Source organism: Mytilus californianus, unplaced genomic scaffold (genome assembly GCF_021869535.1).
Source record: "Mytilus californianus isolate M0D057914Y unplaced genomic scaffold, xbMytCali1.0.p SCAF_1, whole genome shotgun sequence".
Classification (NCBI taxonomy): domain Eukaryota; kingdom Metazoa; phylum Mollusca; class Bivalvia; order Mytilida; family Mytilidae; genus Mytilus; species Mytilus californianus.
Window position 1 is genome coordinate 59,644,947 of NW_026262581.1, and position 22,277 is coordinate 59,667,223.

Below are 22,277 nucleotides of genomic sequence, written 5' to 3' on the forward strand. Positions count from 1 at the left end.
AACAAAAATGGACAAGTTGAATGTAATCATTTATGTTTCAAATATGTGAAATAGCCAATAATAATCGAAAAAAATAAATGGGAAAACCTGCTATTATTACAAAAATATCTACAATAACATACAAAATAAGAAAAACGGAAATACTAAAGAATAGGGATAACAAAGAGAATACAGGGATTCGAACCTAAACCAACAAGTCTCTACCTTTAACTTGACTCTTTTACTTATTGATCTTAACCATGCTAACCTCGCGGCTACCAACTTATACTATATGATTGCCTATTATGTATATATAAAGGTAAAAGCCCTGTGTGTCCGTTGTACCAATGTGTATCATATGTTCATTTATATATAAATATAATAGACATATAAATTACAACCCATTGGTAGCCCAGAGGTTTCGTTGATGTGTTGATGTCAATCACGCATAACAGATTTCCAGGAGGGGTTCGATTCCCAGTGAAGGCATATAAAAATTACAAAAATAAAAGGTAAGTTTTAAAATTAATTCCATTAGTGAACAGAAATCAGTAAATTAGCCAATTCAAACTTAATGAAATTAGGCACACAAAGGAAATAATTGAATATAATTTGGTGAGTCCATTTCAGCAACAGATTTAGGAAGCGTTGTTGATTCTAGAAAAAGAATCTACAGTAAATGAATAGGCTGACGTCACGACAATGGTTTAATAAGTTGTAATGGTGGCTATCTCAGCCCATAATCACACATCATTCGCTGTAACTCTTACTGGAAATAATAAATTTCGTTTAGTTAATCTAAATTCAATCAGAAAAGGAATTTTTAGTTTCTTTTTTAAAATTCTAATAGTGAAAGTTTACTTGAAATAATAGTTACAGCATCAGGATGCAAAAGATCTAAATGCAACACTATCAACATTGTACTAGTGCTTTCATATCATTATGATATTACAAGAATATATATACTGGAAACAATCTTGGTGAGTAACTAGGATTAATCAAACTGCAGCAATGCCAAAGGAATATCAAATTTCTGACTTGCCAATTTTCCTGATTTATGGGGGATTCCCCCAATGACAGCAATTGATACGACACTTGGAATCTTCTATTACATAGACTAAATATCTCAAAACATGCATTCAAGAGGGTTCAAAATATATTTTATCCATATATACAAAAGATCGGTTTGACACACAGAAACAACTGACATAAAAACAATAGACACAAAGCACTGATATAAGAGTACTTGCAGTTACTGAAAGCTAGTTCAAAGCCAATTACAACAAAGAAATAAATCATGTTCTCCAACATGTTAGTCTTCCAACATCTTGGTGATAAGTTAAGTAACATTTGATAGTGCAATCTAAAACTGGTCTGAAGAAAAATAATCACAGCTTTTACAGCAAGCCATGATTGTCTGTGTAACTTATATTTATACTTATCAAATGATGGGATAAAATCAACCCTAATATGGATAAATCAGCCTTGTTGATATCAAAACAGCTCTCTGGCCTGGTTTAATACAGAAAAAACTATGGATTATGAATACATGTACAACAAGAAATGATTGTAACAGGATGCTGTTACGAAGTCTCCCAAACGAAGCTCCCATAATTCGTAATTCCCAGGGTCGCCTGACATTGGGCAACGTCTAGTGAAAATTGGTTTGGTCCAGTAAAGTTATATGCATTAGTGATGCCTGGGGACTAACCTTGTATATCATTCAAATCATCTTGGCATGACAAACCAGAATATATATGGTTTAGGGGTGGGGATCTCGACCATTTACAAGATATTAGAACATTGGGGTGGGGAGGAACCCCTGGGGACTGGCCCTATACGTCATTCAAATGTTCATTACATGACGAACAGGAATATATATGGTTTAGGGGTGGGGATCTCAACCATTTACAAGATATTAGAACATTGGGGGTGGGGGGAACCCCTGGGGACTGACCGTATACGTCATTCAAATGTTCGAGACATGACAAATAGGAATATATATGGTTTAGGGGTGGGGATCTCAACCATTTACAAGATATTAGAACTTTCTCAAAATGGCAGGGGGTCAGGATGACCCAGGGGACTAACCCTGTATATCATTCAAACCATCTTAGCATGACAAACCAGAATATATATGGTTTAGGGGTGGGGGTCTTGACCACTTAGAAGATATAAGAACTTTCTTAAATGGCAGGGGGTGGGGGTGACCCCTGGGGACTAACCCTGTATTTCATTTGATGTGCTTTATCATGACAAACCAGAATATATATGGTTTAGGGGTGGGGATCTCGGCCATTTACAAGATATTAGAACTTTCTCAAATGGCAGGGGGTCGGGATGACCCCTGGGGACTAACCCTGTATATCATTCAAACCATCTTAGCATGACAAACCAGAATATATATGGTTTAGGGGTGGGGATCTTGACCACTTACAAGATATTAGAACTTTCTTAAATGGCAGGGGGTGGGGGTGACCCCTGGGGACTAACCCTGTATTTCATTTGATTTGCTTTATCATGACAAACCAGAATATATATGGTTTAGGGGTGGGGATCTCGACCATTTACAAGATATTAGAACTTTCTCAAAATGGCAGGGGGTCGGGATGACCCCTGGGGACTAACCCTGTATATCATTCAAACCATCTTAGCATGACAAACCAGAATATATATGGTTTAGGGGTGGGGATCTTGACCACTTACAAGGTATTAGAACTTTCTTAAATGGCAGGGGGTGGGGGTGACCCCTGGGGACTAACCCTGTATTTCATTTAATGGGCTTTATCATTTAGAACATTTTCAATTAAAAAGATTGTGTCTATCACAAACGGTTTTCAATTCATAATCATTTGAAAATTTTAAAAAATATTTTTAAATTTAAAAGCGGCGGAAGAAGAAGAAGAAGAAGAAGAATAATAATAATAATAATAACTGAGCAAAAACAATAAGTCTTCCCAAACTTTGTTTGGGAGACTTAATAAAAAAATTGAAATTTAGCTAAAACATACCTGTTCTAAGAATCTGTAAGAAGTAAAGCCATAAACCAACTGATTCATTTTATCTCCAAATTCTTTAACAACAGCTTTCATTCTGAAAAGAAAAAAGAATCTATCATAATGATGTTATCAAACATTTCAGTGGTGACACTGGATTGAATTTGTAAAGTAAGTAATGTCCTCCAAAAAAATATTACATATAAAATATTTTAAGTTTTAACAAAAGAAGATGATTCTGACTAAGTTTGCATATATGATGGCTTTGCTTTTGTAAATCCCCTCATACTTCAAAAAATTTTGACAATTGGTTTCAAAGGATATTTTTGAAATTTGGCAGATGAGTATCAAAGATTGCATTTGGTTGGCATGCTATGATCTTCTATCAATATTCCTGCCAAGTTTGGTTAAAATTGACAAAGACATTCAGAGAGAAGATAAATATCTGAAAGGTTTATTGACAATGGCAACAGAAGTCAAGTAATGGCAAAAGCTCACTTGGCTTTTTGTTGACTGAACTTTAAACTTTGTACACTTTCAGAGGTCTAATTAATTCTAATTATCAAAAAAGTCAAAGCTGGAAGACTTCAATAATTTTGCTCTAAAACATTGAAACACGTTATTTCCCCCAGGGTTTTTTCCAAGGAACAACAACATAAATACCATAATGTTTCTAATAATGCATTTGCAAACCTTTTTTCCTCTTTTTTTTTAAAATGAGTTGCTTTCACTGAATTCTGTTCAATTAAGTGATATTTAATCAATTCAATCAAGAGAGGCAAGAGATGCCAAAGGGACAATCAAATTCATAAGTCAAATAAAAAAAAATAACAGTGCCATGGCAAAAAAAAAAGACCAAAAGACCAAAAAAACAAATAAAAGTATACAAAACACAACAAGGAAAACTAAAGACTGAGCAACACGAACTCCATCAAAAACTGAAGGGTAAAGCAGATCCTGCTCCTTTCAATGTATGAAACTCTTCCATTATCAGTTATTTAGTATGATAAAATTCATACCAGAAAAAAAAAAAAAAATGGAAAAGAAATAAAAGACTTTCTTTGAATTTACATATATAGCAGGACTTAATTTCTCTCATTTTGAACTCAATATTATAAAACCAGTTAACTAATAATTATGACCCATTCTTATTATGTTTTTCAAAATAAGAACATAAAGTATGACGTCAAACATAATTTCTGCTCCTTTAGAGACATTTACTTCCTCAGGTGGCAACAATAAAACAAACTGATAGTTTTCATTACTCAAAGTGATGCTGATTTGAAGCCTTTCATCTGTAATAATGAAATCTAAAACCTTATCTTTCTTTCTACAAATTAATAAAAAAGAAGGTTTTCAATAGAAACTATAATCCATTAAGGCATCAGCTTTAATTTATTTACACAACAAAGACAACCCAATCTAATTCATCATTGATAACAATGCTCACTTTCTGTAAAATGTCTTATAACTGTATCGATCAAATTTATCAAAAGAAAAAAAAATATATTTTCCATCAACCGGAAATGGAAAAGGAGACACATCCTCACAATTTTCTTTTAAAATTCTTGTTAAAGAATAAGATATTTTAGAGTTCAATTACTCAGAATCTTTCTTCAAATATTCCAAAAAGCCACACAACTTAAAACTTCCAGAGATGAAAGTCATTACTGCATCAATTTATTACAACATAAAAGAAAGGATTTGGGTCTATTGATTCATGACTCAAAATGACTAAATACACTTAATGGGGGTCTCAATTGGGGGGGGGTTTGATCCTGCTTATTGTTTTGTCAGATTCCTGTATCCCGCATATCATTGTAATAATAACGCTTGTAATTTCACGTGTCCCGCCCAACTTCTTTTCCCTTTTTCATGCACAATAATTTGACTTTCACCTGTCACGCTTATAAAAAATCAGCCAATCCCACGTCACCCTTAAGACCTCAATGAGACCCACCTTAAACAGATCAAAAGCAAAGGATCAGCCCTTTTATCGCTGTTCTTCATCTCTATCGCATTGATACCTTCAATAAAGAACACTTTGACATCCCACTTCAAGTTTAAGACAGCCCTAATACTACTGGTTTTGGTTGAATTCATTGGTAGATGTGGATCACACTATATCTGTGCACTGAAGAACTTTCCGTTTTGAATTTTCCTTGGAGTTCGGTATTTCTGTTATTTTACTTTTTGATACTGTAAATCAGCTGTGAGTCACAATATGAAGCCTTTTCTCAAATGAGCACATAAATATTAAAACAACTTAGCTAAGAAATGTATGAATAGGACAAATAATGCAGATGGAATGCATAACCATTTTCAATATCAAAATGGCTGAATGAGAGAAAACCAGTTACAGTAAAAAATTTGTACTTTTTTTCATTATTGCAAAAATTTGCGAAAGGATAAGTTTTGCAAAAAATTATAAAATTTAAATTTTGACAGCATTATTTGTATGCAGTATTTCCAGAAAACATTATAGTTGTCTAATGTTCAAAAATTGCAATTATAAATGCACACAAAAAAATTGCCTCAGAATATAGGCTTACAGTATTTAAACATCTGTATTATTGTCCAACCCTTGTAATTATACAGTATTTAAAAGATGTATTTTGCATAACCTTTGTAATGTTCCAGAAATTAGACAACTAATTGTGTAACCTTGTAATTATGCAACAGTATATCTAAGCCACTCCTATCTTCTTCAATTCTTGAAATAATAAAAAGGAGCTTAATACTTAACAAGAAGTATGCATTAGTTTGATTATTTTATTCTATAAGCAATACAGGTATTCAAATCATACCACAACTCAATTCACTTTCAACATCAAATTAATCTAATAAAAAATGTTGGTTTTCATGGCATGGATTTTTAATAACGATACTTATTTTTTTCATGATATCAGAAAATGTTTTAACCTTTTTATGTTGTTTCCGGAGAATTGGATTTATAAAAAACAGTGTTGGGAAATTAACCATAGTTATTTTACTGTCGAGTAAATTTGCATAATAAAAAACTCCAGTAGATGCACTAAGGATCCTCTCTGAACGAGGAAATTGAAGTATTACATAAACAATCTGTTTAATTGAGGTCTGGAGCTGGCATGTCAGTAACTGCTAGTAGTCCTTTGTTAACTTATGTATCATTGTCATTTTGCTTAGTTTCTTTTGTTACCTATTCTGAAATCGGACTCGGACTTCTTTTAAACTGAGTTTTACTGTGCGTATTGCTATGTGTTTGTTTATTCTACATTGGCTAGAGGTATAAGGGGAGGGTTGAGATCTCACAAAAAAAGTTTAACCCCTGCCGCATTTTTGCGCCTGTCCCAATTCAGGAGCCTCTGACCTTTGTAAGTCTTGTATGTTTTTTAATTTTAGTTCATTTATATGTTTTGGAGTTTAGTATGACGTCCATTTTCACTGAACTAGTACACATTTTTTTTTAAGGGGCCAGCTGAAGCTCAACTTCAAAATAAACATAAATGGAAATCTTCAATTGAAAGCTCAAATTTATTTTACTGAGAATTTAATACCTTCTTGAATCATGTCCTTCATTCTTGATTACTAAAATGTATTTCATTTGTATGAGCAAGTTCTTATGAGATTGATATGAACGGAGGTCACTGCTCTGTTAACAAGAGTACAATTCATCAGATCTCAAACAATATTTAAAGTTCCAATTCTTTCTGCATGATCATAACACAGCACTTGGATACTTCTGGACTTATATAATTGATAAACAGAGCCTAAAATTATATAGATCTCGAAAGATCTTCTGATATCGAGTATCTTGTTTTTGTGGCTTTCTCAATCATTTATACACAGACTGCCTCTGTAAATTACATTATTTGCTCCAATAAACCAGATTAACATTGATCACTGCAGCTTTAGAATAAAGCAATTCATATCAATTGTTCCTCATTTGTCCTGGAGACAGAATAAAACTGCTGTCCAAATTTACTGAAATAACTAATTTAACACAAATAGGTTTCAAGTGTAACTTAATTAGTGCAGAATGTATTCTCATTTCCAGTTTCAACTGATTAATAAGAGTACCACAATTGTGCTACCAAGTCCAAACAAAATAAAACATTGTTCAGATAACAATCAAGGAATTTTACATGAATGGATAATTTTTTTTTTAAATTATTAGAAAACCAGATTTATCCAAATGCTTATTGTTAGACTTCAACCTGGATAGAGTTATATCAGGGCAAGTAAATCTTCTATTATGTTTCATACCCTATTTGATGAGTCATTTTGAGGAGTGAAGAAAGTGGTAAGAAAAAGAATCCCCATTTCAAACAGATCTCTTCAATCATTTGCATGTCTTCATAAGGATAGTAATTCATAAGACCGTTAGTTTTCTCGTTTGAATTGTTTAAATTTGTCATTTTGTGGTCTTTAGTAGCTTGCTATGCAGTATGGGTTTTGCTCATTGTTGAAGGTCTTAATGGTGACCTATAGTTGCTATCTTTTATGTCATTTAGCCTCTCCTGGAGAGTTGTCTCATAGGCAATCATACCACATCTTCTTATCTTTATATTTATCTGTATAGCGTTTAAAGATAAAATTCGTGAATTCAAAATATCTACAAGTTTTCCATCATTTTCAAAACACCTGACTTTTTCTTCCCAAAAAACCCTACTCAGATTTTCTACAAAAAGTAACTATCCAATCTCTACCTGTAGAGACCTTAATCATATCTCGCAGCTATGTTCATTTGTGTTAATTGTATCCTTAAGTTTCTTTTTTTCTGTTAACTTAACATAACAAATCCCTGCCGCTCCCCCTCCACTAATTTTGAAATGATCAAAGATAGTCAGTCATAGTAGAGTTTAAAATCTTTTCTTATCAAAAAGCACAATAGTTCTAGTTAGAAACAGCAAAAATCTCTGAAAATAATCATATTACTTGCATTTAAGTATGACTTATGAGTTTTCGTTACAGTATAATAAATTTTATCAAGTCACGACATTAAAGTGTGAAAAGACAACCATAAAGACTATATATAATATGCCTGCTAGTCCCAAAATAATTTTGTTTAAATTCACTCTTTTTTTGTTCATGCCAAAGGCAGATCCTTTATTACATGCCTGTAAAATGAATTATTTCTAATGCCTTTCTTTTAATAATAATGGTTTGTAACGCAAGTTTTATTCAAGAAGTTGACTAGCCCATTACAATGATGGAATAGCTTGTATGCCCTAAGAACACTCATTACGTTTGATGGACATGAAAGTGGGAGACCTATGGCTAGAAAGGAAATCTAATAAGAGCTTTCTGATACAGGCAATTATGGCTATAACGTGGTAATTAGCCAGTAGCACTATAAATGGAAGGTTTGTTTCCTCCTTAGCGATGATCACTATGACTAGGATCAAAGCGACAAATATAGAACTGTCATCCAAGTCCAGACAGATATAGTATGATCAAACACACTATCTCCTTTACCAGTATCAATAAAGAAATGAGACAGCAACCCCACAGACAGATAGATAGTATGATCAAACATACTATCTCCTTTACCAGTATCAATAAAGAAATGAGACAGCAACCCCACCGACAGATAGATAGTATGATCAAACACACTATCTCCTTTACCAGTATCAATAAAGAAATGAGACAGCAACCCCACCGACAGATAGATAGTATGATCAAACACACTATCTCCTTTACCAGTATCAATAAAGAAATGAGACAGCAACCCCACCGACAGATAGATAGTATGATCAAACACATTATCTCCTTTACCAGTATCAATAAAGAAATGAGACAGCAACCCCACAGATAGATAGATAGTATGATCAAACACACTATCTCCTTTACCAGTATGAATAAAGAAATGAGACAGCAACCCCACAGATAGATAAATAGGTAGTATGATCAAACACACTATCTCCTTTACCAGTATCAATAAAGAAATGAGACAGCAACCTCACAGACAGATTGCTCCTTTACCAGTATCAATAAAGAAATGAGACAGCAACCCCACAGATAAATAGATAGTATGATCAAACACACTATCTCCTTTACCAGTATGAATAAAGAAATGAGACAGCAACCCCACAGATAGATAGATAGGTAGTATGATCAAACACACTATCTCCTTTACCAGTATCAATAAAGAAATGAGACAGCAACCTCACAGACAGATAGCTCCTTTACCAGTATCAATAAAGAAATGAGACAGCAACCCCACAGATAGATAGATAGGAAGTATGATCAAACACATTATCTCCTTTACCAGTATCAATAAAGAAATGAGACAGCAACCCCACAGACAGATAGATAGTATGATCAAACACACTATCTCCTTTACCAGTATCAATAAAGAAATGAGACAGCAACCCCACAGACAGATAGATAGTATGATCAAACACACTATCTCCTTTACCAGTATCAATAAAAAAATGAGACAGCAACCCCACAGATAGATAGATAGTATGATCAAACACACTATCTCCTTTACCAGTATCAATAAAGAAATGAGACAGCAACCCTACAGATAGATAGATAGTATGATCAAACACACTATCTCCTTTACCAGTATCAATAAAGAAATGAGACAGCAATCCCACAGATAGATAGATAGTATGATCAAACACCAGTATGAATAGAAAAAATTAGACAGCAACCCCACAGACAGATAGCTCCTTTACCAGTATGAATAAAGAAATGAGACAGTAACCCCACAGATAGATAGATAGTTTGATCAAACACACTATCTGCTTTACCAGTATGAATAAAAGAAATGAGACAGCAACCCAATGACACAAGCAATCATTAAGAGACATTACATTGATATTATGCAATGCCGTTTTTCTTTATTCCCTAGTTACTTTATCTAATAATTTCCATAAAGTGTTTTAATCCATGATCCCTTATTTATTACTTATAGAAACCATTAATAGTTCTTTAATCCAATAATATTTTGCAGGCAGACAATTTGGCTGGAAAAGATCTCTCAAATGTGCATTTATTGCAAACATTTTTCTATTATTCAATTATAAACTTCTGTCAAATATTCATAGAATCTCTCTAGAGAAGGTTATGCTGTGGATTACATAATCCATTTGAAAAAAAATAAAACAGAAGTCAACAGCAAATCAACAGCAAATCAAAAACAAGAATAGAAAATTACAATGTCAGACAGCTGACAGAAAGATTTATATACAAATAAAACAATTTCTTTAAAGGTCAACAAAATGTAATTGAGGACAAAGTCAAATGACTACTTTGAGATGGACAAGTATTCCATACATCTTAAAATTTAAAAACTAAAATCTAATAACTTAAGGCACCATATTTTTTGTGGGAAAGCAAATTCAGAAAAAAATATTATTACATTACTAACAACCAAATGACTATGAGATATCCACATTACAATAATGCAAAATTTAATATCTTCTTATTATATATCTGTTCATTAAATGTAATAGCTAATAACAATACATTTATTACAATTCCAATGATATATATAATGTATACACATCCCCTCTCCCAAAAGTAGCAACTTGCTTCTGATCATTAGGCTATTGAAAATTGAACGTTTGTTTCCCTTAACTCAAGAAAATGTTAAGATAGGCAGGTAGGAAAAACTTTTTATCTTATTTTTTGGGGGCAAAAAAATTAAATGAGGCACATGCAGTTTCACTCTAAAGAGTATTTTTTCTTATATCCCTGAAGGAAAATTTTGTGAAAAACATTTTTTTTTACATTATATCTTGATCTGTATTGTGATAGAAGCTATTTTAAACTTTAAGAAGGATAAATGGAACATTTTTAAAAGTAACTATCAGACAATTTAAAGAGAGTCTTGCTATTTTTTTTATCTGTTAAAAAAAAGAATTGACCCAGAGGGTAAAAACAGACCTGGTAGGGTTAGAGGAAACCATCTTTTTTTAATGGCCTTACAGTAAGTTTTCTCTTGCAAGTTTGTAAGTACAATTTATATTACTTTGCATACATTTATTAAGACATAGCAAAAAAGTACCAACTGCTCTAGGAGTTTAATTAATTGATGGATGGATTTGTGTTTAAAGTCCATTGGAAAATATCACATGCATATCAGATCATATCAAAACGAGAGCATGTTACAGTGCTTATTCATAAGGCTTTGCCCTTTCACAATACCATTGGTAAAAAAGCTTTACCAAATTGCAGTTTGAAACACCTCTACAAACTGATCAATTGGTAAAACATTTTAGCTCATTGCAAGGGTGAAAGGTTGTTAGTATGAAGTGAGTGCAGTATCTGTGTCATGAAACTGAAATAAAATTAACTCCTACTTCATAAGGAACACTGGTTTAAAAAGTTTTTACTTGTATATATCTTATTGACATTTTATAAGTTATTAGTTCTAATTATTGTTTTGTTGGTCAGTAATTTATTGCTTAGGTTGTTTTTGCAGGAAATAATTGTGTTATGGTTATAATTAAAGGATATCTATCAACTATAAATATAAGCTTGTTCAGATCATCAGAAAATGGATATCTATCAACTATAAATATAAGCTTGTTCAGATCATCAGAAAATGTTAAATTATTAAGTGGTCAGTATCTTTATCTATACTTTGCTGAACATTTCTTTTCAAGAAGTATTAATTGTATAAGTTGGATAGAGATCAGATGAATGATCCTATCCTAAAACTAACTGTCCATGCTTGGTTGTCATTTGTTAATTTCATAGCTATTAGTAAAGCTTAATGCACCTTGGCTAATAGATATATTCCTCCTAGTTCTGTGTCCATGACATTACTTAGAATTGACCAGCAACACTATTATAACCTTCTAGCCATCAGGGATGACAGTTCAGTAGCAATATAATTGAATTCACATCACACTTTCCACAAGGGCTAAAGACAAGATACAAAGAATAACATCACAAATTACTGTTTATTGCTTGGGTAACCTATCTCATTAATCATCAATTTGTATGGTTACTGCCCATATAGGACCATTCAAAGTCATTTTACTCAGATAGTAACAGCTATTCACTTCTTTATTAACAATCATAATAGTGTTTCATCAAATAATTTTCCAAGAAGAAGAATTTGTAATTGAAAACTTGGCTTTATTAAAAAAAAAACATGTATCAATATTCCACCATACTGACTGTCTGAATAAACAATAAATAATAGAATAAATCAACTGGTATTTGTTAAGGTGCCCTTTTTATAAACTGGAAATTTCTGCAACTGCAAAATGTCATTCCAGATAAGCTTACTATAGGGACAATTAACTGTTATTTAAAATGGGGTTTCATGCACATTACAGGGCTAATAGATGATTTTATTCTAAGAATCAATACATATGTCTGCAGCAAATTTTCTATATACGATAACAACTTGTAACAAGAGTCACTCTCAATGTAACAGTTTGGAGAATATGTAAAATATGCTTGTTAATTCAGTTCCCTACTATTGACAGGACACTAAATGTTTTGGATAGTACTTTATGTTCATGCTTTTTAAACAGCTGAAAAGGCAAACAACAAACAACATAGTTCAAGGAATTGCAAACATTTTGTATATTGACAAATCATAAACCTACAAAATAGATTTCTTGACTTCATCCTAAACATGCATGAAATATTAGCAACTGGAAATCAAGCAACCAACACTCAATCAATCAAAACAAACTACCACCAAAGTAAAAAAGAAATACAGTTTTAATAATACTGTTAATGTAGGAAGAAAAATGCATATGAATATATTTATTAGTAATCACTAATTGAACCTCAAGATATGACAAAGTTATGACCTTGGTTCAAGTATAATAATTAATACACTTCCAGTAAAGTGCATGCTATGGTCTAGTGCTATGGTTAGAAGTTTGGTAATAAACAGACAGACACCCTCCCCTCATTTTAATAACATGAGAATTAAAAAAAACGTTATGCTAATATGAAGGACAACACAACAGAAAAACATCGTAGGACACTAATATTATTTTTGAGGCTATATTAAGTGCAACACACTAGAAGGTCTTAAAACAATTGTTGGTTTGGTATATATGATCAAAATGTACATGTTATTGGTATTATCCACATTCTATTAGCACTATTTAGAAAATTTTAGGCATTAAGAGCATTTTAGTGTTAAACTTAATAACCTTATTCTTATTTTTTGTTCACCAGTTATTATATATAACTTTAAATATCTTGCTATTTTTGCAGGGAAATTTCAGAAATAACTTGCTGTTTATCCACAAAAGCAATCAATGTTCTATTTCATGTAATTCAGTAATAAACTTCTACCATGACAACATTTCATTTGGAACCAATCTGTTCAGGATTAACACAATGTACAATACAGAATAACAATAAAACAGATTTTGAAAAAAAGAACAATTCAACTTTCACAATAAAAAGCCATTTCAGATCCAGACAACCCACAAACACCCACATAACTAATTAAGTCAAGATACTATCTAAATGAAAAGAAAATTTTACTTGCAAAAAAGGTAAATATCTGGCTAAATGAAGGCAGACATGCCAGAAAACCACAAGGCATTCAATCATATAATCAAATGAGTAGGTAACTACTGATGAACAGTTAATCAGACATTTTAAATATCTAATTTTATTAGGAATACATGTTTGCTGTGTCTGCCAAAAAGAAGGTAATATATTTGAAACAGACTCAATAACTAAACACCCTTGGTAAGAAATGTAAGGTGGAGCATTTGTTAATACCAAAATTTGTCCATAATTCAGGTTATTAGTTGCTGCATGACACAAAAGACATTGTCCAGAAACAAAACTTTTCTGAATATTCTAGTCAAAGTACTGTGACCTTGACTTTTGAATACTTACAAAGAAATCAATATGGGTCTTCTGTTTTTGAGAAGTTTTCCAAGCAAAGTTTGGGGAAAGTATTCTGAACCAAAGTTTGGCCCAAATATTGGTGTATCAATTCCTGTTGTGACCTTGACTTTTGACATACAGACATAAATATTAAATCAGGTCATTATCACTTCATGGGGTATTATCAAACCAAGTTTGGTAAAGATAAAATTTGAGCCTCAAAAGATATTGCGCAGATATAAAAAAAATTTCAAAAATATCAATCCGTTTACAGGCACTATAACTGTGACTTCAGACCATAGGTGACTATAATATCAAAAGGCATCTTCTTCATCCCACTGGGCATTATCTAACTAAGTTATTTAAACATTTCACACATTATTCGAAAGATATCGTACTGAAATCAAATATTTGCCCAAATTTTAGTCCATCAAAATGATCAATAACTACTGAGAGCTTATGACATCGAAATTAACAAGGATTTTTTTAACCCTTTGAGGCGTTATCAAACCAAGTCTGCGAAAAGATACTGTTTATAGCTCAAAAATTTTATGCAGAAACTGAAATGTTAACTTCCAGATGGCATTCATCATATAATAGTGGGAGTTTGACTTGTTGCAACTTCACCTAAAATAACACTAATTGTGTAATTTAATATTACTGAAAATTTCTTCTTTAAATTTAGAATAGTCTAGCTTTAGGCAAAACTGTCTGAACTATTCAATGTAAAAATCAAAGTAACAGTTCAAATAAGTAAAGGAGTTGGAATTTAAGTATTAGCATTTCACACTACAGTTCTTATTTCAACCTCTGAATACCAACACCAATCCTTCACGTATCACTTATTCATTCCTGCAATTAAGTCACTGACTCAATAAAGTTTATACAATATAATCATTATTAAAAATCTAGCAAAAACAGTGCAAATACATTTTATCATCATTAAAATAAATCAGTACTGAATTTAATATAAGACTTCAAACGAAGCATCCAAACATTATGGTCTAGCAGAAATTTTAATTAAATCATAGGGACAGAAGATATCAGTAAATTATTGCAAAGCCTTATAAAGTCAGTCAAGCAAATTTGTAACTATCTTAAATAAATAATATCAATTAACTTCATGGTAATTTAAAATAACTGACTAAAATAGTGAGAGTTTTATTTAAAGTGTCTAACCTATAAACAATGGATGATTCACAATATAAGCGATTCAACTTATTTTTTCAACAGCATAAATTGGTGGAAATCTGATGCTTGAAAAGAACAAGACAAGAGGCATCACACAAGGCTAAAAGAAAATTGTTTGTTTGTTACTAATCTTAAAATAAACTTCCCTACCTACTGTAAGTAAGCTTAAATGCAGCAAACATGGCCTGGAGATATTATCACAGCACCGAATGAAATGTTTGTATAGCAAGATGTATTGTGAGCTTCTAATTGCTCACCTAATAAGGGATGGATTCAGCATACAGGTAAAAATGAAAGAACCTTAGTGAGCGCGCTCACATACCCCACGTCCCCACATTGTCATTGGAGAAATAAAATAAGTGTAAGAAAAAGAAATTGTATCAGAAAAAAAAATTGAATCATAATTTCCTGTCAATATGCACATCTACATAGTATGTTCTTATTATCTACACAGTTTCATGAAATTCTGTTGTGTGGTTTGAGAGGAGTTGCGATGACAAAAGATTGCAGTAGTATATTGGGCAAATAAGTTCAAAGGGGCATAACTCCTGGAAAAAAATTGAATCGTAATTTCCTGTCAATATACACATCTACGTAGTATATCCTTATTATCTGAAAAGGTTTCATGAAATTCTGTTGTGTGGTTTGAGAGGAGTTGCGATGAAAAAAGGTTGCAGTAGTATATTGGGCAAATAAGTTCAAAGGGGTGCAACTCCTGGAAAAAAATTGAATCGTAATTTCCTGTCGATATGCACATCTATGTAGTATGTCCTTATTATCTGAAAGGTTTCATGAAATTCTGTTGTGTGGTTTGAGAGGAGTTGCGATGACAAACTGTTGCAGTAGTACATTAAAGAAAATAAGTTCAAAGGGGCGTAACTCCTAGAAAAAAAATTTGATCGTAATTTCCTGTCGATATGCACAACTACATAGTATGTCCTTATTATCTAAAAAGGTTTCGTGAAATTCTGTTGTGTGGTTTGAGAGGAGTTGCGATGACAAGAAATAGGACTGACTGACTGACGGCCGGAGGGGTCAAAAACATTATACCCTCCGCAACTCGTTGCGTCGGGTATAATAACCTGATTTATGTTTTTCTGAGCAAAAGGGGCATATGCCCTGTATAACACACACCCTTCCCTAATTTGCCACTGCTTATTACACATTCACTCATTGTTATTGACTAAATTTAAAGACAATTTTGAAAATGTGTATGCCATATCAAGATATTTTTTCAGAAAACAGGAAGAGGTACATCTGAGGAATTGAATATCTCGTGTTATAGCATGACAATTTTGAGAAAACAGCAAGATCAAATTCAAGAAACTGGAAGATAATTGTAACAAAGTTGGCACAACAGGATGAAGCTCAGTGCACTATATCAAGAAGCTGTGACTTGTTGTTGCTGAGAAAAAAGTGTAATGGATAGACATATGGATGGATGCACATACTGTGACACAGAAAGAGGTAAACCAGCATAACCCTTCTTTTGGAGCAGGAATGTAAATGGCAGACCAGGGTACTAAAAGAGAGGCGAAAGATACCAGAGGGAGATTCAAACTCATAAGTTGAAAAATAAACTGACAACGCCATGGCTAAAAAGAAAAAGACCAACAGACAAACAATAGTACACAAAACACAACATAGAAAACTAAAGACTGAGCAACACGAACCCCACCAAAAACTGGGGGTGATCTCAGGTGATCAGTATGCATTTTGAATTAAGATGGCATTGTAGAATACCAGTAATAAAGCTACACTTAAACAGAGGAATAGTTTGTAGAGTTGTATTAGTCTGACCCTCAAAAATATCTATGCCAATTAAGCAGGTAATTATACTTTTTTTCTTAAATTCAGAAAACTTTCATTTGAAAAGAACAAAACTTTGTCTTTCATTTGACTAATTTCTGAAGCTCACAGTTATTTGCAAAGGTACCATAATTTCTTTTTACCTATAAGCATTTTTTTTCAATTTCAGGCTAAGAACTATCTTTCAATTCTATGAGATGGAATTTAAATAAAATGCAAGGAAAGTTGCTCAGGTTTCAAAAAATTCCATATAACAATATGTCTTCCAAAAAAGGCATGACATTAGTATCATTTCAATTTCCTGCAGTAATCAATGGGAGTAAAGAAAAAACCTGAACATTCCTTCCTTTAATGTAGAAAGCAATCACTTGAAGTCAGACCTGAACATTCCCTTTTCTCTTGTGATGAGAATTCGCTATAATCCAATACAGAATCTTTAATAAGAAAATTTAATCTTCTCTCCAGATTGTCTTTTATGGGAATAACAACAATTTGTTATTGATGATTTTTATAAAATCATAAACCATTTTACATGGCAAAAATTTGTTTTGCTGTTTTTTATTTAATTGTAATGCAAAAAAAAAAAATGCTGAATTCAACTGCTGAAATAGCACATGCAGAACAATTACTTAAACTAATTTCATAAAAACATGTTTTTCTTGTAATGTTTTCCTCAAAAGTGCAAAAGTTGTATTAACATGTCACATATAAAAACATGGAAAGAGAACACAATCAAAAAATTACAGAAACAACAAATCAAAATAAAATTAGATTTGAAAAAAATTTGTTCTAAGCTCCTGCAGCCTTTCTACTAAGTCTATTTCTGCCAAAAAAAACCTGACCTTTCTTAATGCTCATTCAGTGACACCATACATAAGCACGCATATACATGCTAGTGGAATTTGAAACAAGAGTAAACAATGTACTTAAAACTTATTTTTGCACATATCCATTAAATCAATAAATTATTTTGCGCTATACAATGTTATAACATGCAATTTAGATTAAAAGTACTTAATGTGTTTTAAAAAATGTTCCTATCTTTTGAAAATGATAAAAGAAATGCAATTAAACCTTAAAAACCATAAAACAATGGAGACTTCCATGTGAAGATAAGTATGTGAAAGCCTAACTGTTGTGAATAACCTTTCTCAGACTCATTAGTACATGCAATATTTTTGAAAATAATGTCATATTAATGAAACTTCAACCAGATAACATTTTTCATCCTTCGATATCATACTTTGTCCACTGACAATATTCAATATTAACATTTATTACATATGATTTGTTGTTATGAGGACAATGTCTGACATTTCCTTATGACAATTATACAAAAGGGAGACGGATGATAATCAAAGCTACAAGTAATAGACTCTCTTGTGGGATGTCAATCTCCCCTTCATCTAGAAAATGTAAGATACTAAAGACAGTTGTCCCAATCAGTCTTATTTCATTGAATCATCTCAGTTTGTCTAGATAATCAAAGCCTAAGCCAAAAAGGAAACTCTTAATGAACACACAATAACCTGAGAATTCAAAGATATTTGTTGGGACTATTCCCCTCTGATTTTTAATCTGAGATCAAGTCTGGCTTCAGACTAGATTTTAATAAACAAAATGTAATATTATAACACAAAGCCTGATTTTCCTTCTAGATTTTTGATAATCAAGTACAGTATAACAATAAAAGTCTATAAGCTTTTATTTAGTTCATTGCTGATGTCCGTATCTGTAAGCAAATCATTGGTTATGATGTGTTTCTAGATCTGCTGACAGAGTGTTGAATAAGCATCTACCAAGAACATCAAATTTAATCAAGTCTGATCAAACTGCAACATCTGAGAATAAAATTCGTTTAAAGAACAATGGTTTGAATAAGTGAACACTTTAATTACATTTTTCTCTTAAACTTTAAAACAGATTTTCAAAGTAAATAAGAACTTGTGTACACCAGAGCACATTTCGTCTACAAAAGACTCATCAGTGACACTTCAAATCAAAAGTTAAAAAGGCCAAATAAATTTCCAAGTAGAAGACCATTAAGGACCCCAAATTCCTAAAGTTTTGCCAATACAGCTAAGGTAATCTATTCCTATTTGAAGTCATCTGCAGCACATTAGTTAAACATAGGTAATCTACACATATGATGTTTAACTTACTCCAACATTGGCTTAATAAACCTTGTATGATATAACATTTATGGTAGTAAAAATTAAACCAATAGTGAGAAAAAGACTGAAATAGAGTGTACTTTGTATTTGAGATTCGAACTTAAAACTGATGCAAGTCTTCAGTAAGAGCAAATAGACCAATTTGTTGTTTTTTTCTGAGGCAGCCAGTATACATTTCGGTTTGTGACCCACTTAAAAAGGTAACGGCATGCATGATGTCATTATTCTTTACTCTGATTGGACGAAATAACAGAATTGAAAAAAATCCAACAAAAAAAGATATATGCTACGATAAAAGGTAACCATTACGGACATAAAATCAAACTTAAAAATGAAATCATCCAGATAAATAAAAATAAATTCAAGTAAAGAAGGTGCCATTATCACCACTGTCAAATTGTTTGGATTTTGTAGGCTTAGCTTTAATACATGAGTAGGTAAATATCACTGACAGGTTCATTAGATCTACCAGGTCAATTATTCGGCTATTAATAGCTGGAGTGCTATACATGTATCTTATTGACTAGTACTAAAACTTCCAAGGCAAAATAATAATCTCAAAGAGTACAAAATATCATAATTGTAATAAAGATTGTCAAAATACATTTATCGCAAATTTAATTAGTTGTCAAAAGCTGTAACATATAGATCATCTTCCTTTGGCGTCCGTCCGTCCCCGATATACACACCGAAATAGGTTGTATCTCTAATTGTTAAAGTTGTTCTTGACATATAGTTATAATTGACATTTCTTCATGGATCTAAACTGTTTCAAGTTTGTTATTCTTTACAGATTGTAAACTACCAATACATGTATCTCATGTTTATATCTATTTCACAGCTATAGGTACTTTTTTTTATCTCTGAAAAATATCTATATACATTTAGTTAATTACCATGCACATGATGGAGTATATTTTTTAATTCTTTAGAGAAAAGCGCATATCCTCAACTTTAAGGATCGTCAGCCTTATGTCGTCAAATTGTGTGCAATTTTTTTTAACTATGATAAAAAAAAAACCTGATAAAGATTACTCTATGCTCACATCTGAATGTGTCAGATATCTTTTTTTAAAGATAATACTTGTTTTTGAATGAGTTTCACTAGTTGACCCAAGGTAATTTGTGGTAAATGACTTCATTGAACAATCGTTTCTTAGTGTGGCGTAATAACATAAGCATTGTGACATAGGAAATGTACTGTAAAATGCATATATGTGCAAATAATCAAAATATATTTCACATACTCCACTTGTATTCATTTCAAATTTTGTACACTTGTTATATTTAAACATCATATAATTTGATCAGACAGAAGTCTAATTTCATAATTTCATAATGTGTATGAATATTTGAATAAACAGCTGCGCCATGAGCGCATGATACGCCCGTCGTCTTGTGTGTGAATTTTTATGCAATAAGCATAAATAGTTTCTGACATACGGCGTGACATGCGAAAAACCCCCATTTTTTTTTACAAAAAACTTAATATCTCTAAAATAAAATTTTGAATCAAAACCAAAAAGTATACAGATCTTTAGATTAATATAACTAAGAAGTGTGTAAAATTTTAAGCAATAATCATAAACCGTTTTTGAGAAACGGCGCGACATGTGAAAACCCCCCTTTTAAAAAAAAAAAATCAATATCTCAAAAACAAAATTTTGAATCAAAACCAAAAAGTATACAGATCTTTAGATTAATATAACTAAGAAGTGTGTAAAATTTTAAGCAATAATCATAAATCGTTTTTGAGATACGGCGCGACATGTGAAAAACCCCTCCCCTTTTTTTACAAAATACTCAATAACTCAAAAATAAAATTTTGAATCATCACCAAAAAGTATACAGATCTTAAGTAATATAACTAAGAAGTGTGTAAAGTTTTAAGCAATAATCATAAACTGTTTTTGAGATACGGCGCGACATGTGAAAAACCCCTCCCCCTTTTTTAACAAAATACTCAATATCTCTAAAATAAAATTTTGAATCATCACCAAAAAGTATACAGATCTTAAGATTAATATAACTAAAAAGTGTGTAAAGTTTTAAGCAATAATCTTTTTGTTTCAATTGTTTTTGAGATACAGTGCGACATGTGAAAAAAAACACACACCTGTTTTAGTTACTAAGTCCTGTAACTCAAAAAGTTTTAATCTTATTTTCACCAAAAAGTATACAGATCGTTTGACCATCATAAGAAACAACTATGTTAAGTTTCATGAAATTTGGATAAGTCATTCTCAAGTTACGGTGCGACATGTTTATGCCGGACAGACAGATGGACGGACACCGGACATTTGTATACCATAATACGTCCCGTCAAAAATGGACGGGCGTATAAAAACCATTTCTGCAATTTTGGAAACTAACATCTATAAAATCAGAATTGTATCAATATATTCATAAAACCGTAAAAGTTGTCATTGGCAATCTATACAAAAAAAAAGATTAGGTCAATCAAATTCAATTGCTACTTGTCTGGCAATTCTACAAAAAAATAATCCTTCTATATTCAGTGACAAGATGGTCAAATGCTACTTGTTTATCAATAATACATTAAGTTATATAGCTCTAAAGCTAGTAAACTGTCTGAAGTAGTTTTCTATCAAATACATCTAAATTATAAACAATCAAAAAGTGTCTTTCCAATCACAGAGTACTTTTGTTATTTTTATGTTAGAATTATGGTCATGTCATGTATAATTCCTTCTGCAAGTCTGAAACTCCATGATTTTTGATATAGTAAATTTTCAGTAAACATAAATAATCCAAAGTGTCATTATGTCAGTTTGAGTGATATTTTTTTTTTTCTTTAAATTCATATATGCAAATCTCAAGTGTATGAACATAAATTACAGGAGATTCAAATTCTAAGAATAAGATTTATTTCACTGTTGAAAAAATTATTTTCTTATTATTTTAAGGCATCATTACACGATTAAAGTTTTCCATAAAAAGCTTTATCAAAATTTGATGGAATAGAACTCCATCCTATTTTTCCCAAAAAGCTTTGATTGGAACATAAGCAATCAGAATGTGTTTTTATGAGCAAGGTAAAAAAAGGCAAAAAACAAGAGCAAACCTGCAAGTTCAAACAGAGTGAAAAGAGATAAAATTATCATGAACTGACCAATGAGATCCTTGATGAACTGATGTTACACTTAGTCAATAGATTTCTGGTGACAGTCCAGTGGTTGTTGATTGCTATCTGCCATAATAGTTTTTCCTTTAATGTTATATGCTTAAATAAGTCAGCTCCTTAATTTTCTCTTTTAAATTGATTCTCATCTGTTTACTTCCCAAAACCAAGCTT

General features: G+C 31.8%; 1 protein-coding gene across 1 annotated transcript in view; it reads right to left on the minus strand.

Annotated features, from left to right (window-relative positions):
• The window catches only part of LOC127724298 (voltage-dependent calcium channel subunit alpha-2/delta-3-like), a 140,355-nt gene that overhangs the window by 72,009 nt on the left and 46,069 nt on the right, over nt 1-22,277 (minus strand). Inside the window, exon 2 of the mRNA XM_052231259.1 lies at nt 2,991-3,072. Coding sequence (XP_052087219.1) covers nt 2,991-3,072 — 82 coding nt within the window. The remainder of the gene's footprint in view (nt 1-2,990; nt 3,073-22,277) is intronic.